Genomic DNA, 15,377 nt, shown 5'->3' with positions numbered 1-15,377 from the left:
CAATGTTTGTCTTTGACATGCAGAGATTTCTCTGGATTCTCTGAATGATGTCATGGAGTGTCATCTGCCTACACAGTTTTTCACCAAGTGGTGAACCTCAACCTATCTATACTTGTGAGTCTTACCCAATCATGATACTATCCCCTGCTACCAGTTAATCTATTTACCTTTTGAATGTCCCAAACAGCATTCCACAACTTTCCCAAACGTGTAGGATGAGTTCAGAATGAATCAATATTTACAAAAAACAATCAACTTTATCAGTTTGAACTTAAAATATCTTTGTGCTTTGCTTTACTCAATTGAATACAAGTTGCAAATGATTTGCAGATCATTGCATTCTGTTTTTATTTACGTTTTACACAACATCCCAACTTTATTGGAATTGGGATTGTGCAATATGTAACAGAATCACAATGTCTCTTTCTGGTAATGTTTTATTTTTAGCTACAGCTCAGCCAGTTCCATCAACACATGGTATTTGGAGCACTCAAAAAATCAAATTTAGTTCAATTCTCTGTGCCAACTCGACGGCTGTTGAGTGTCTAACTGTGAAAGGCGCTGTGGTTGGATGGATGGCTGCAGGCTGGGTTAGAAGTATGAGTGATAATGGAAGGAAAGAGGGATCGATGCAAATATCAATACAGTAAAACAGGGGGCTGTGGCCATACTGAGACCTGGCTGATAGCCACTCATCGTGAGATTGATAGATCTCTGTGTGTTTGTGTTTGTGTATGTGTGTGCGAGAGTGCGTGTGAACATGCTTGAAGACTTTCTCTCTGAAATGAGATATCAACTTTATGAAAAAAACAATACTTGCTCTTTAAAAATGATTGCTGATATGAAAGAAAAGCACATTATGGGTTATTATGGTGTATTGCAAGATCCCTGCCTGCAAAACAGTTTTTAAGCAATGCAATAAGAATCTTTCATGTCAATCTTTGCTGTGAAATTGCACTTACAAAATGTTTAAGACAATTTTCTTTTGGAGGCATGAGCTGACAATGTTCTTGGATCATGATAGGCTTATGGAACAAAAACTAGAAAATATGACAATGCAGAAGTCTCAAAGGGGAAAAAATCACAATAAATCGTATTTTTAGTCCTAATTGTCAGGTTTCATGTGATCCCATTCTGGTAATGGTGTATAATGGTTTTAGTAGACAGCCCGAGACATCGTTAGTCAATAAACTAAATATTCCCCTTGAGAGGACATTCATTAGAACCTAATGTTTCTTGAAAAGTTGGAAATGCCAATGAATCAGTTTTGTTTGTGCTGTGCAAATTTGAAAAGCTTCAGGCAAGTCAGAATGGGCACTTATTAGAGAGAGGTTTCACCGCCAGGCTTTGATTTTCTCTCAATCTCTGTATTTTTCTGTCACTTGCCCCCTGTTTCTCATACACACAAAACTTCACTGCACTTCTTTATCTAGTCCTTTTTGTCTCCTAATTATGGGTTGGACAAACAGGAAAGGTCCATCATTTGCTGCAGTGTATGAATCCAGCCAGCCCCTCCCTTTATGTCACCAGTGAAAACATCAATTTTCACTTCTAAGTTGGGAAAATCTTTGAAGCTTCAGATGCAGCGGTTTTCAAGGGAAACTCCTGTTGTGTTGTGTCGAGCAGGGTTACCAAAACAAGTGGACAGACGCAAAACACAGGCAGAGGCAGACTGCTGCAGTTCAAATGATTAAATTGTACCTCAAAAGACAAAATACTCAGGCTCATAGAGGGTATGGATCAGGTCTAAACAGTCAAAGACAGGCAATCCAAAATCCAAAAGGAAATGTCCAAAATCAAGGACAACAATCCAAAAAAGCTCATAAGGGGAAAATCTTGAATGCTTGATGTTAAGATGACGATGAACTGACACTGAGACAACTAAACACCAGGACTAAATACACAAAGAACTAGAGGGAACAGGTAGAATAAATCAGGGCAGGAAAAAGACAGACAGGAAGTAAAATAGCAGAAAAGGAAAACCTTCAAAATAAAACAGAAAACTGAAGAACTACAAACTAAAACCCAGTACCATTACAACTTTGGTGGTTTTACGCTTCTTTTCAGGTCTTTGGGAGTTCTACGGCACATGTGAAGAAAAGTTGTCCAACTTGAGTCAAAATCTTAGGCTATAAACATAAAAGTAAGCTTGAGGCTACATTAGCTGCTACTAGGATAAGACATGGTTGAGTTGCATGCTGAGGAATGTAGGCTCCAGGTTATGACATGGGGCATGCCGATGTAGTCCAGTCAGAGCAAATCAAGTCATCAGTTGGATTAATTTTGGAACGGTATAATCACTGAAACAAGTTTTTCCCGACATAACAGCAACACAATAAATACGCTTAATATCAACAAAACAGAGCAACATCATGAACAACTGAGAGAGACTCGGGTTATTGTGCAACATGAACCTGACAGCACATCATCTGAGATTTCTGCCCCCCTAGAATGAGCAGAGCAACAAGAAGCTTTTATAATGCTGCATTTTGCTGCTCCTATCCAGCAATTCATTCCTTTCCAATTTCCTGGCCTCAGCCCACCATCCACCAATTTGTTATTATTAAAAACTGATGTTCTGTTGTGGGTCTGCTGGCCTTGAATCCTTGAGGAGCGTACGACGGTCTTGGATCCTATGTGAGCCTTATTTGGGCAAGGAATTCCAAATAAAATTCCAAAATAAAAGTCTCTGAACATTAACATCTGAATGTGAAAAAATTCACAACATAAAATAAACAAAATGTTTTATTTCTTTCCAAGACAATGGTAGGGCAAACACTGCTTTAAGCTTCCATTTTAAAAAATAATGTTAGTTTTACTGCTTTGAGTCTTTTGTTTTCTCATTTTTTTCTCAGGGTATGTAATTTCCAAATAAAAGACAAAAAAACTACCATATCAAGATACATACGTTTACGATTATATAAAAGTACATTGCCCATGCCCAGCTCTAGTAGAAGTGCAGCACTAAATCAGTTGGGTACCTCTTTGAGTTTGTCGACATCCTCTGAAACGTTTTCACCCTCAACTTGCTATTTAAGCAGGGTGCTCCCTTTTTTGAGGTGGAAATGCCTTTGTACTGGTGCCACCACGGGTAGGGGGTGGAGATGAAAGAACTAGAGAGAGAACACAGATAAAAACTATACAGAGATTTGGCCTTTGAGCAGAGATGGTGTAACATCCAGACATCTTTTTTTCATGGTTTATTTGCAGCAAATGTCTACATCAACTCACATACTTCCTTCTTTTTTTTCTTTTTTTTTTTTTTACAGAAATCACCTCTTCAGGCTCAATCTGGAAGACCTGACACTGATCCAGGTGAGTGTTAATTCTCTTCCGCTCTGCCTTTCTGAATCTCCTTCAGTCTGACTCACCCTCTTTTCTTAGTGAGCATCTCCTCACTCTGTCTGCTCATATGACTCTCCCAGTCACATTGGCACCGGCATTCATTGCGCCGCCTGCCTCCAACAAACACCATGCTATAGTTGTACCAGGCTGCCAGCTCCCACAACTTGAAGCCGTTACAGTAAAATGGTTTAACATTTCACATGTCACAACAACTTCCCATCTGGTGGAGTGACAGTGGGTTTGGTCGACAGTGCTGTTGGTTGATGCACAGAAGGAGGTAAAGAGTGTTTAAATCCAATTTGAAACTGTATATGACATATACTCTGCAGCTGTATTTTTCCCACACTTTCTAGGGTTTTAACACCTCGTTCAGTTTCTTTAATGTGATTCCACCATTTTGGTCGAACTCCCCTGCTCGTCTCAAGATAGCGAGGTTAAAAAAAAACAGCATCAAATGATCAAATGATCTGAAACTAAACAGATATTATAACAGAATGATAACTTCAGGGCTTGAATTCATGGCCATGATGCATAAACAGATGTATAGTCAGTGTGGCAACTTTCTCCTTTCCTGTTTCCTGTATCCTGTATTCCTGCTCGGTGTCTGATACTGAGGCAGAGGGTACCCTGTCGCTGCAGTACCTGATGCGGTCAGAAAGCCATTTTTAACACGTGATTTACGCTGTGAAAGAGTGCAGTTTGGTTAGTTTTAGGCACAAAAATCATATGGTTAAGGAAAAAAAACATACACATGAAAGTCTCTTGAGGAAAGTCACATGTCACTGAGGATACTCACAACAAGGAAGTCATGTTTTGATTTTGGTTGTCCCCGGTTTTCATTTCAGAAATCTCTGGTCACCTTACTTAGTAAGGTTCGATTATACTCTTCTTTCTCTCCCCTTCTCCCCCATGTTGTCATTCTAATTTCTTCCTGTATCCTGTCATTTATCCTTCTTTCTGCACACTTGTTTGAGCCCACATCCTCCCCTGTGGAGCTAAGCATTTTGTGACCCACTGAGTTACCATACAAACATTGACACATCGACGGGTTTATTTCTAGGTGGTAGCAGCAAGGCTTCTTTGATGATTAGACAACTCCTGATGTTTGCCATTTACACCCTGGAAGACCAGGGGCGAGGATGAGGAGGGAGAGAAAGAGAAACAGTGGCTGGATGGAACAAAGGGGGAGACTCGAGGGCGCGGTGTGGATATAAATCCGCCTGGAAAGGGAAAATGAGAAAACCGGTCAGAAGAAATAAGAAGCAAAGGCTGAATTTGTTGGTTAGGAAGTAGTGGAGGGCGGCACACACAAAAAGGAATCAGACAGACAGAGGAAGAAAGCAGAGAAACCCCCCACGGAGAGAGACGAGGATTCATGCAGAGCCAGTCTTTTGTGGCCGCTCACTGGGACACAGATGCTTTTTAAAGATGCTCTGTGCCATCCATGCAGCCAATCATCCCCCCTTCTTTATTTCATCCTGCGCTCGGCTGGCGCTGCAGAATCGGCGAGGAGATTCCACCGACCCAATCAACCCCTCATCTCCAACATATCTTCTCTTAAGAGAATAGGACCTAGTAATCCTTGCCAAGGCCTAGGGCCAATTTAAGCTGACCTGTGCAGTACTCACTGCTTTGCATTTGACTGGAACGGGGCTGTCGAGTCAAGGGGAAGGCTAAGTTCAACTGCTGAAGTGCTATTCTCCCATTCACCTCCCTCTGAAACCTTTTTCTTCCCTTCTTCCTTTTTCATCCTGGCGTAAAACCAGAGAGTCATTGCTCAGAGATTTGGTTGCCTCTGTGTCTGGGTATACATATATTTGTCAGTCTTATTGTTGTTGGATATAAAAGACTTGAATGGTTTTCCCCTTTGGCACCGTTGCTCCGCTCACGTTACATGCATTGCTGATTGATCAAATAGATTTACAAGAGGAATATGGCGCTGAAAGTGCCAGAGTGAACAAAGAAAGTTTGAGCAGCACAAACAGTCGTTAGTTGTTCAGTGCGTTTTATTTCGGTTGCACCAACGTTCAAAAGAGTTGCATGAGCTTCTTTTTTTTCCCTGCAGAAGGAAAACAAGCTAAAATCTACACCTACGCTCATCTTTGTGATTTCACCCCATCCCCAAGCATCAGCCCTGTCAGATAATGCCCAATGGCAGTGATTTGTTCTTGCATGGCTGGCAGCATTAAGAGGGAGGCTGTGTTTGGTTTGACAGAGCACAAGGCTTAGAGCCCATGTAATACAAACAGCCTTTAATGCTCTAAAGAGGTGGATATAATTACCATATGATCGATGGCAGGCTGATCTCATCTCGCATGTACATGCATGAAACATTTATGAAAATAACAGCCACCAAGGTCTGCTGCTGCGTGAAGGCAACATGAATCCCACCCACTTCTACATGTCCTTGGTTGCAGCATGATTTGAGTTGTTTTCAAAAATTCTGCCGGGCAGAAAATCAACCGTAATAACTCAGTAGTCTTACTATTGTATTACGGAGGGTTTAGAGAGTAGTGACACTTAGGGTGGTAGCTAAACACTGCTGGTCTAACCTGCTCTATTGCACATATCGAGTTGAGACTCAGAGATCGATAGTGCCTGAGCCCAGCAACCATAATCTCCCCAGTAAATGCCCTCCTTGCCTGGAGGTAATAAAAAATAGAAAAGTGCCAAGAACATCAGAAGTTGGAGAGAAAGAGAGGACCTTTTTAAAGAGTTGGTGTGAAGCCATCTGAGAACTTTTACTCATTCATTGCCCGCGTGACATTTGTGGCCACCACTTGGATTTAGAGTAGAAAGTGTTCAGTCACTTATGAGATATAAAGGTTCGTCTGAGGAACTGTTTACACGACAGGGACAGGGGGACACTTAGAATCATAAAGGGCACAAGTAGAAAACCTTCATTAACTTGCTAGCATGTACTCAAGCTGAAAGGCAATCTGGGGTTGAAGCAAGAAGAGTCGGGCGTTGAGACATGAGTCAGCCCTCCCTATGGCCTCAATTGGAGTTAATATCTAGTAGTTAAAGTTTTTTTTCTCTGCAGTGTCTCAAAAGCCTGAAGAGGCCTTCCTCCCCCTGTCAACCTCTACCCTCATCCTCACTGATCTGGAAAACACTGTCAAGAACAAAAGGTTGATACTTTTCTCCTTGCTCCACTTTCAAACTTGTGCAGCTGAGATGAAAAAAGGAAGACACAGACTTCATTCTGCAGCATCCACAAACTAATGAGAAATTTAACGTTTCTCAGGCGTTTTTCAGTAATATACCCCCTTTGAAATATTGTTTCAGCCAAGTACCCCCTGACCAGCAAGAAATAGTTTGGTAGAAAAAAAGCTGATATAAAGAGGTACAATAGAGCGCTATGCCATCAGTGCCAGCTCACAGAGGTAAATGCCATTAACACATATTCTTCCTGATACTGCCGGTATTTTGTCGGCTCTGGCATTGCTTTCTTTATGACTGTCATTAAACCTATATATAACATTTCCTCATTAAAATGTCTAAAAACACTGGTCATATGTTATATGCTTATTATATGTTTATTATCCCAAATGTTTCCAACAATGTTCAAATGCAGAGAAATCCAGAAGTAATTCAAGTTAACGGCCCGTTCTCTGCTAGCTGCTGCTGGTTAGCCGGTGACTTTAGGGGAAAGACAGGATATGCTGTATATATCAGAGTATGAGGAAAGAAGTTGGTTCACACGACTAAATGTAATGAGAATAAAATTTTAATATTACCTCATCTATGAACATTATTTCTGTCTGAGTCACCTCAGATGTTCATCAGCTATGGTGGTTGTTTGAAGTAAAGATAACAACTCTAATGATCCCATCACCACGTCATCAATCTACGTCTTTTCTCACTGTTTTAATATGAGAGAGACACAGAACATACTGTACATACTGTATGTTTAAATACTGAAACTGGCTTCCTGTTCACAGTGAACATTATTCTGTTTTTTGCTTTCTTCCTCTGTGAGGTTTTACAGCAGTTGACATTTTTCAGCAGTTAATGATTGTGCTGAAAATAGGAATATTTTATATAAAATGAGGTTTTAATTGAGCTACATCTGTTACAAGACATATTGTGCATTGACCTTGCTAAATAAACAATAAATAGATTGTGCCTATTTGCATCCATATACAAAAAGACATATGGCAGTTATTCAGCCATTCACACCTCACTCCCTTATTTCAGCTATAAAGAGCAACAAATTCACCGTCCTTAAGAGGTCACAGTGGATGAATGGGTTGAGTGCAAGGCTCCAAGATAAAGACTAGACTAAGGTTTGACAGCAGTGTGAAATTATATGCCATGGTATTCATTGTTTCCAAAGAAAATTAATTATTATATTCAGTTACACTTTGGTTACATTTAGGCAACAAAGCTATAGCCACATTGGCTATTTACACCCACATGTAAATAGTATTGTTGGCTCTGGACACCTGGGTGTCCACACTGGCCTTTCCGCCCAGGGTGCAAAAAGCATCTGCCATAAATAAGTGAAATCAATAAATTTGAGGAATTATGCATGACTAGTATTTTTTATATTAGCATGTTAAAAAGAATAGGGGTATGCCCATTTACGAAACACTGATTAGAGCTACCACAGATAAAAAATTAGCTATAAAAGCATGAGCTGCTAAGCAAAATATCCTTCCTCCATCTGCAGGTGAATCCCACTGTATATCTTACATCTGTTCCATGTTGTCCTCCTGCCCCCACTGTCCCTCACTTAGCTCTCTGCCCTCAGCTGCTGCCAGCCTTGGGCAGCCAAATCAGCGCTGGCATCGCCATTATCCACCTTCCATGGCCCACTCCAGAGAGGGGACAAACACTGATGAATTGGCCCCTCTGCATTTGCATTGTGTTCAATTTCCCCATTGTGTAGCCAGGGCTGATGAATGGCCAAATCAACTCGAGGTACCACTCAGCCTTGTTTTTCTGTCTGCCCGTGAGCTCCCCAAATAATGTCCTTTCACGTCATTGAATACCCTAATGCAGTAATCCCCCTCTGCCCATTTTAGCTCCATCTTCACCCCTGCACACCTGGTTTAATAACAGGGTACAAACTTTCATGCTGGTCCTGAAAGCTCAAAGTGTCTAATTTGCAGCTTGTTGAATTCACAATATCCTAAGAAAGGTGCTAATGTAAAAAATTAAACGAAGAAAAAAACATCCCTTTTAAGAACAGAGTGATCTTGCTTTTTCCATGCTAAATCGAAACAGGATGCAGACACAGAGGCTTCAACAGAAACACTGTGGCACAGCATTAGTCAATAAGCACTGGGATGAGGAGGATCAGTGGCATTGTTCACCATTCAATACAGCACCAGAGGAGGAGAAAAATAGTAGATATTCACTCCAGCCTCCCTCTCTCCTCCTGCACTGGCACATGAAAACACTATCCATAGCAGCTCTCCTTGGCAACAGACACTGTATGGTGTTGAGATGTTTGTGCATCCATTTTTCTTCAATTCCCCTCATATTGTTGTGTCGTTAAGAAGGAAGGGGACTCCAAAAGAAAACAAAAGGCTCTCTCCAGTCGCACATGTTGTATTTCACGGGCCTGTCTCTTGCAATTACACTTTGTCAGACAGACAATTAGCCCTGCTAATCAGTAGCTAACAGAAACCGTCCTCCATAGCTCTGGAAGCATTGCTAATTCAATTACTAGAACCCGCTAACTTGGCCGTTTAAATGCATGGAATAAAAAGCATCAATGGGATTGGAGATGCTGTGCTCGGTTGTATAAACCACCTTATATTTCAAATTTAGGTTTGTCCCTTCAGTAAAATATTTCCCTAAGCCAAGGGGTTCACTTGGAAACGTTGCATAAAGCTTCCTAGGTTGTCTTCATGCCTAAATGTTTAGACTACGGCTTTCACTGCAGTTACTGTCATAATACAGCACATGTGCAAATTGGTTACCATGGTTACACTTCACTCAGCATCATTCATTAATTTTACTAGACAGCATTGTAGTCAATTGTTAGCTATCTTAGCTAATATACTTAGACTGAGCAAAACAAAATTTGAAATGAGTAAATCCATAATTAAGATTAAGCACGGCTCTGTTGCACAAATATAACTTATCTCTGTTTAGTTGATCGAAATTTATTTATGTTAACCAAAATTAAATAGATTAATATCAGTATGGAGACTCTTTCTTAACCAAATTTGAATGCAAATTAATAAATAATAAACTATCAAAAGGTTTGCTAGCTAGCTAAAAATTTAACAAAACATTACATTGTTTGCTAGCATGCCAAAAAGTTAGTTAGCCAAGAAAAAACTCCTGAAGTGTAAGTTTCTCCAAAATGGAGAACAAAGACAAAATACAAACATAAAGATGAGAATATTGTTCTCTTCGAAGGATATGGAAAGCACAAGCAGATAATACAAAGTAAATTTAATCTGGAAATAACAAATGTGCGCAAGCAGAAGATGTGGACAAAAGTACCTGATAAAATCAATGTGAGAAATCTGCTGAGAAATGAACTGTAGGCCTAGTTGAAGTGATGAAGATATAAAAATGTTACCGTGACAACAAGGGAGGAGAGAGACAAATATTGACAGGAGTCAACAAAAGGGTTAATTTTAAATAAACTGATATTTTACGTGAATATTTGAGACAGAATTATGATAACATTTGGTTAGCTAACTACAAAGTTGCTAGTGCTATCGTCAAATCTATATATCTATCCAGTGTTTCTTTCTTATCCTGACAAATGTGTCTTGGTATCTCCTCCTCCTCCCCTTTAATCACCATAAATTCAGCCGTTGTCATATGTTCCACAAACTGTTTCACTTTGAAGGGTATGGGTTAAACATTTAAAAGATTAAATCACATCATTCTAAGGAAATCCTTATGTTGATTTTATACTACTATTTTTTTTTTCTTAAAGCACCCTTAAATGAAAATTTAAGAGGATCCTTATCCTAAGTGGTTGCAGATACCAGCCCATTTAGTGTTATCATAGCGTTTGATGTTTAAGCAAGAGGGTTGTGAGCAGAGAGTAAGTAGAGAGAGGCGTAGCGGGGGGTCACTACAACTCGGACTTATCTTTTTATGATGCTATGGTGATATGTGTAGTGACTCAAACCTACACACTCGCTCAGACATTACATCAAGACCAATTTTATGTGTGAATCTTTCAGCAGCTTACATCAGCAGACATCAGTCTGAATGGTAAATATTGTGCCAGCACATCAAAAGGTAATATCAGCTATTCATAAGACAGATTAGATTTCCCCGACAGGATTTGTCCAGCTCTCACTCTCAACCCGACGTCCTCCCTGTAATGAGACACACAGCCAGTCGTTTCATAAAGCTAGACAGCTGTCAGCAGCGAGTGTGTTCTCTGGACCCTCTTTATGCAAAATATATTCAATATCATGTCTGGAAACAGTGCTGTTTTAGAATTCAGCTCCTCACTCCCTCCTCCGTCTCACTGACTACTTCGCTCTGCCCACACTGTCTTCCTTGTTCTGGCTGACTCCTAAGTTGGACTCTGTTTCGTCTTTGTTGTTTTTTTCTGTCTGTTTGTCCCTTATTTTCCTTTCTTCTGTCTCCGTCTATCTCCCTCCCTGCCCACCCGCTCCCTTGGTATCTCTCCTGCACCCACTTCATGGTGACAATAGCCCCTCAGTGCGCGTCGCGAGCACAATGGTTCATCTTTGAGGATTGCACCCTTTACAGGGGACAGTAGAAAGGGCGGACACACAGAACTTAATGTATCTGAGGAGTTTTTTTTCTTCAGTTTCCCTGAAGCCGCAGATAACTGCTACCAACTGTGCCAATTTCTCTCTGCCTCTCTTTGAATTTCTGCATCTTAATCACACTTTATCTTATTTAGAGGATTATTCTTCTTGGTTGTAACATTGGTCTTGTTTTTGTAGTTTTGGCAAGAGTACATTTTGGTACTAAAAGACTGTACTCAAGCTGAGAACTGTGAGGATAGCAATATTGTCAGTCGTAGCAAGAAAAAGGAACAATCAGATTATCATGCTGGTTTTAAACAAACTCTCAGGTTAGCCAAACATATTTGGAAGAGACAATAATTATTATCCAAGCTGTTCGTTGTAAACGTCCATTTTTTCCATGAATGTATGAAGAAAGCTGGATACCACTTTCTGACCTGGCACTCCTTTCATTGTTATTAAAGTTGCAAAAGTTGTTTGAGAGCATGCGTGTTAAGTTGACCCCACATTAATTTAGTAATTGAGCAGATTTTGAGTCTGATTCACGCCTCCTGTTTTTCATTACTCTCCCCCTATTTCCTGCTAGGATCACAATTCTCCTGAGCTTCTTCCAATTTCTGACAAATTTTCGCACACTTTTTACCTTTTCATTATAATAACCTGTTTCTGACATTGTGCAGTGTGTATAAGCCCTATTACTCTAAAAGCTGTTTTTGCTCGAATAACAGCAGAGCTACACTAAAACAGACCAAGAACTCATGTTTCTTGAAGGATAGTTCTACCAAAAATGAAAACTCAGTCATTATCTACTCAGCCTCATGCTGATTGAAGGGCAGGTTTTGTTTTTTAGTCCACAAAGCGCTGCTGGAGTTTCACAGGAAAACACTGTTGCAGAATCTCCCAAACAATTAAAGTGAATGGTGACCAGATTTCAAAAAGAAAAAAACATAAAATGCCTCCATACTGCTTGACTGGTGTAATCCTAGTCTTCTAAACCCCAACATGCCAATTGTCTTCAAACTGGTCACTATTCACAAGACAAAAACCAAAACCAGATGTCCAATCAGCATGAGAAAAAAACATTGTGTAAAGTTTGCCACGTCAATTTGCTGTTTAGGGCAGGGCAAAAACTAAATGAATGAAAGAAAACAGCATTAGTTTAGAGATTTACACAAGCTGTAGCATACAATATCCCCATTTGAGACTTAAAACTTTATTTACACTCACCTCCAAAGTTTTTTTTTATTATTTCTCTTTATTTGTTTTTCGGCGCAAGTCAGAGCTCAGAACCAGCTAACGACAGCCCGTCTCCATTTTTGTTTTTCTGTAAGATTCCAAGTTCCTGGAATTGCCACCCTGAAATTGTTTAGTGTAAATGCCAAGGGTGTGCTGAACACACAGCTTACTGAATCCTGTAGTCCTACAATTAAAATATTTAAAAAAACTGTTAAATCTGTTGTTACGTCTGTGCTCTCCCCTGTTTTTCTTTTTAAATCAGTTTAAATATGAAAATCCTCCACTGTGCACCAGTTATTAGAGACAGAATGACTAGATTTGACTAATTCTTGGTTAACATTTTTTTTGGGAATCATTAGGGATGTTCTTGATGCTCATAAAAATAAATTCATCATTTTATCCTTTTGTAATGATTGTGTGTGGGAAAGTGCCCTTTACACCTCTATGCGATCATTATTCTGTGTGTTGTTGTCCTCTCACCAACACTGGTTCCACTTTGATCTGCTGCACTTACTCATAGTTGGACCTGTACGTGTACCTGAGCAATGAGGGCCGCATTTCAGGTGTGCTCACTTTCACTTCGACCTCCAAACGAAATGGGTCAGACAATCTGAATAAACTTTTGGCTTGTCTGTGGCGAGTCTCAGTCATCCAGGTCATGGTGTACTCTAGGAGCCATTAGGAGGACACTGGATTTCCTTTAAGTTCTTGAAGACGTTTCAAAGGCTTCTTCACTTCTAGCCTCTTGTTAAATGGCTTAGAACTGAACAAGCCTTTCAGACGGGAGGTGAAACATCCTCAAGAACCCTCAGGAAAGTCCAATTGTACAGCTCCTAGACAACTTTTGACTGATTTACAACCAGTCTGGTTATCTGATCATCCATGTCTTTTTTCCTGTCAGACCTTATTGTAGAGATTGTTCCCAGATCTTTCTTATTACTTTAGCTGGTATAATATTATCATACTCAATGAAAGTGATAACCAGAACTATGAAAATAAATAGTTGTAATAAACCATAATTACCTTCTAACAGCTGTATCTCTTCCTTTTCCACAATATCCAATAGATGCCTTTTTCCAAAGATGATTACAGCACCCTAATGGATTTTTTTTTTGTTCTTATGGACCAATTCACCACCACGCTCAGCTCACTAAATTTAATCCGGGTCCTCTCTTATTCTCTCATCTTCTTTGTTTCCCCTCTAAGTCTCCATTTCAATTTCTTTCAGGTGACAAAGGCACAGAAAAAAAAGACCTTTGTAATGCAGCTTCTCCTGATAAAGCCAAGAATTATTATTTAACGACAGCACGTCCCCGACATATTTCCGCTCAGGACAGATTCATCTCAGGAGCACAGTGGCTGAACAATAGCATGTTAATGAGCTTTTAATGTTTCTTAATGATACTTGCACTTGCCTTCGCATGACTGTGATTCTGTTCTGCATGCTGGACCATTTGAAGGCAGGGCAGTCCGAGAGGGTGGCTTTAATGGTCAATGATGCCGGCACATCCCCCACTTACAGGCTTATGGGCATCACCTCCTTCAGCAGTCATAAATGTGATGTCTTAGAGATGTAATGGGAATATGTAGTATTCTGAAAATCTGCTTTGGACTATTTCAGATGACGATAAATCACATAATCGCCTCGTAATGATAAAAGCAACCACTTCGCTGCCTATAATGTGATCTGAAGTTGTAATTTTGCATTATATTATGATTGATTTTTACACAGAACGTGAGTGAGTGAGGTTTTGGGCCATTAACAGGTTTTTCTTCCCCCCTTGCGATTAGTGAAAGCACTTTTCAGCGCCCACATCCAACTCAGCTGGGACACGCTGTGGTGCTGTGTGTGCAGGCTGCGCTGCTTGTGCTGATGTGTGTGTGTGTGTGTGTGTGTGTGTGTGTGTGTGTGTGTGTGTGTGTGTGTGTGTGTGTGTGTGTGTGTGTGTGTGTGTGTGTGTGTCTGTCTGTGTGTGTGTGTGTGTGGCTGCATGGCCCCAGAATAGCCCGCTTTGGCCTGGAATGTGAACTGACACACACACTGAGAAGAGAAAGAGAGCAGCCAGCTCCCATTAATACTCCATATCTTATCCTCCCTGAATAGCACCACACACCCCAAGCTCACCCCTCCCTCTACACGCTTAGAAATAAGGGTTCTCCCTAAAGGGCTGAGGTTCTTTGCTTCTTAAGGACCGTTTTTTGAAGAAAGGATCCATCAAGGGTTCTTTGTAAGACAAAGGGGCCCATTGAGAATCCTTTTTGGAAGTGCTGCACTCTTAGGAATGAAGTTGGCTAAAACCATGAAGGATATTTAGGTGTCTCCACATAGCAGAACCATTTTTAGTTCCTGGTAGAATCTTTTGTAAATGTTCCACTTTGAAACCTTTAGGAGTGAGCTACCAAGAACCCAACACAAGGGGTTATACCTAGAACTATCTGTGAATGGTTTCCCTCAAAACTCCTTATGAGAGGTTCTACAGAGAACTATTCTATACTGTAATAGTAGAACTCTCTCTGGGAGTTCTATCTAGCCTAACCTTTACACCTACTGGGTGCGAACAGGAGAGGTTCTATCAAAAACCTCAAATGTTTTATCCAGAACCTACACAGGGGATTCTACCAAGAACCCTTTTATATTATGATACAAAGAACTCTTGACAAGGCCTCGAAGAAAAAGTTTTCTATGATTTCAACAATCCTTTTTTAAAAAAATGGATGAAAACTGTATTTGATGGAACTTTTAGTTATAAAAAGAACCCTTGACTAACCCTTTTTCCAACAAAAGAATCTGCAGAAGCAAATGGTTCCAGATAGAGCCTGAGCCCTTCAGGAAGAACATGCCAGAAACAGTTTGGGAACCAATGGCCTAGACAGTTCCGGGCGGAACCATTACACCATAGAGGGGTTCTCTGCATAACCTATCATAGGTGAAACCTTTCACAGATGGTTCTAGCTATAGCCCTTTCTGTTGGGTTCTTGGTGTAACTCTCCGAAAGAGTTTCCATCATAAAAGGTTCTACCAGCAACCAAAAATATTTCTCCTATGGGGACAAGCCGAAGAACCCTTTATGGTTCTAGGTATCACTTGTA

General features: G+C 40.3%; 1 protein-coding gene across 2 annotated transcripts in view; it reads left to right on the top strand.

Annotated features, from left to right (window-relative positions):
- The window catches only part of sema5a (sema domain, seven thrombospondin repeats (type 1 and type 1-like), transmembrane domain (TM) and short cytoplasmic domain, (semaphorin) 5A), a 173,942-nt gene that overhangs the window by 62,947 nt on the left and 95,618 nt on the right, over positions 1-15,377 (top strand). For both annotated transcript variants that reach the window (XR_014772698.1, XM_084747092.1), the window contains exon 4: positions 3,270-3,315. Coding sequence is in view for 1 of the 2 variants with exons in the window: in XM_084747092.1 (XP_084603218.1) it covers positions 3,270-3,315 (46 nt within the window). In the remaining variant the exon portion in view is untranslated. The remainder of the gene's footprint in view (positions 1-3,269; positions 3,316-15,377) is intronic.

The sequence above is a fragment of the Lutjanus erythropterus genome, chromosome 21, assembly GCF_056507025.1.
Source record: "Lutjanus erythropterus isolate fLutEry1 chromosome 21, fLutEry1.hap2, whole genome shotgun sequence".
NCBI lineage: Eukaryota > Metazoa > Chordata > Actinopteri > Lutjaniformes > Lutjanidae > Lutjanus > Lutjanus erythropterus.
The sequence above is the reverse complement of the archived record's forward strand: the minus strand, read 5'-3'. Positions and strand labels throughout refer to the sequence as shown.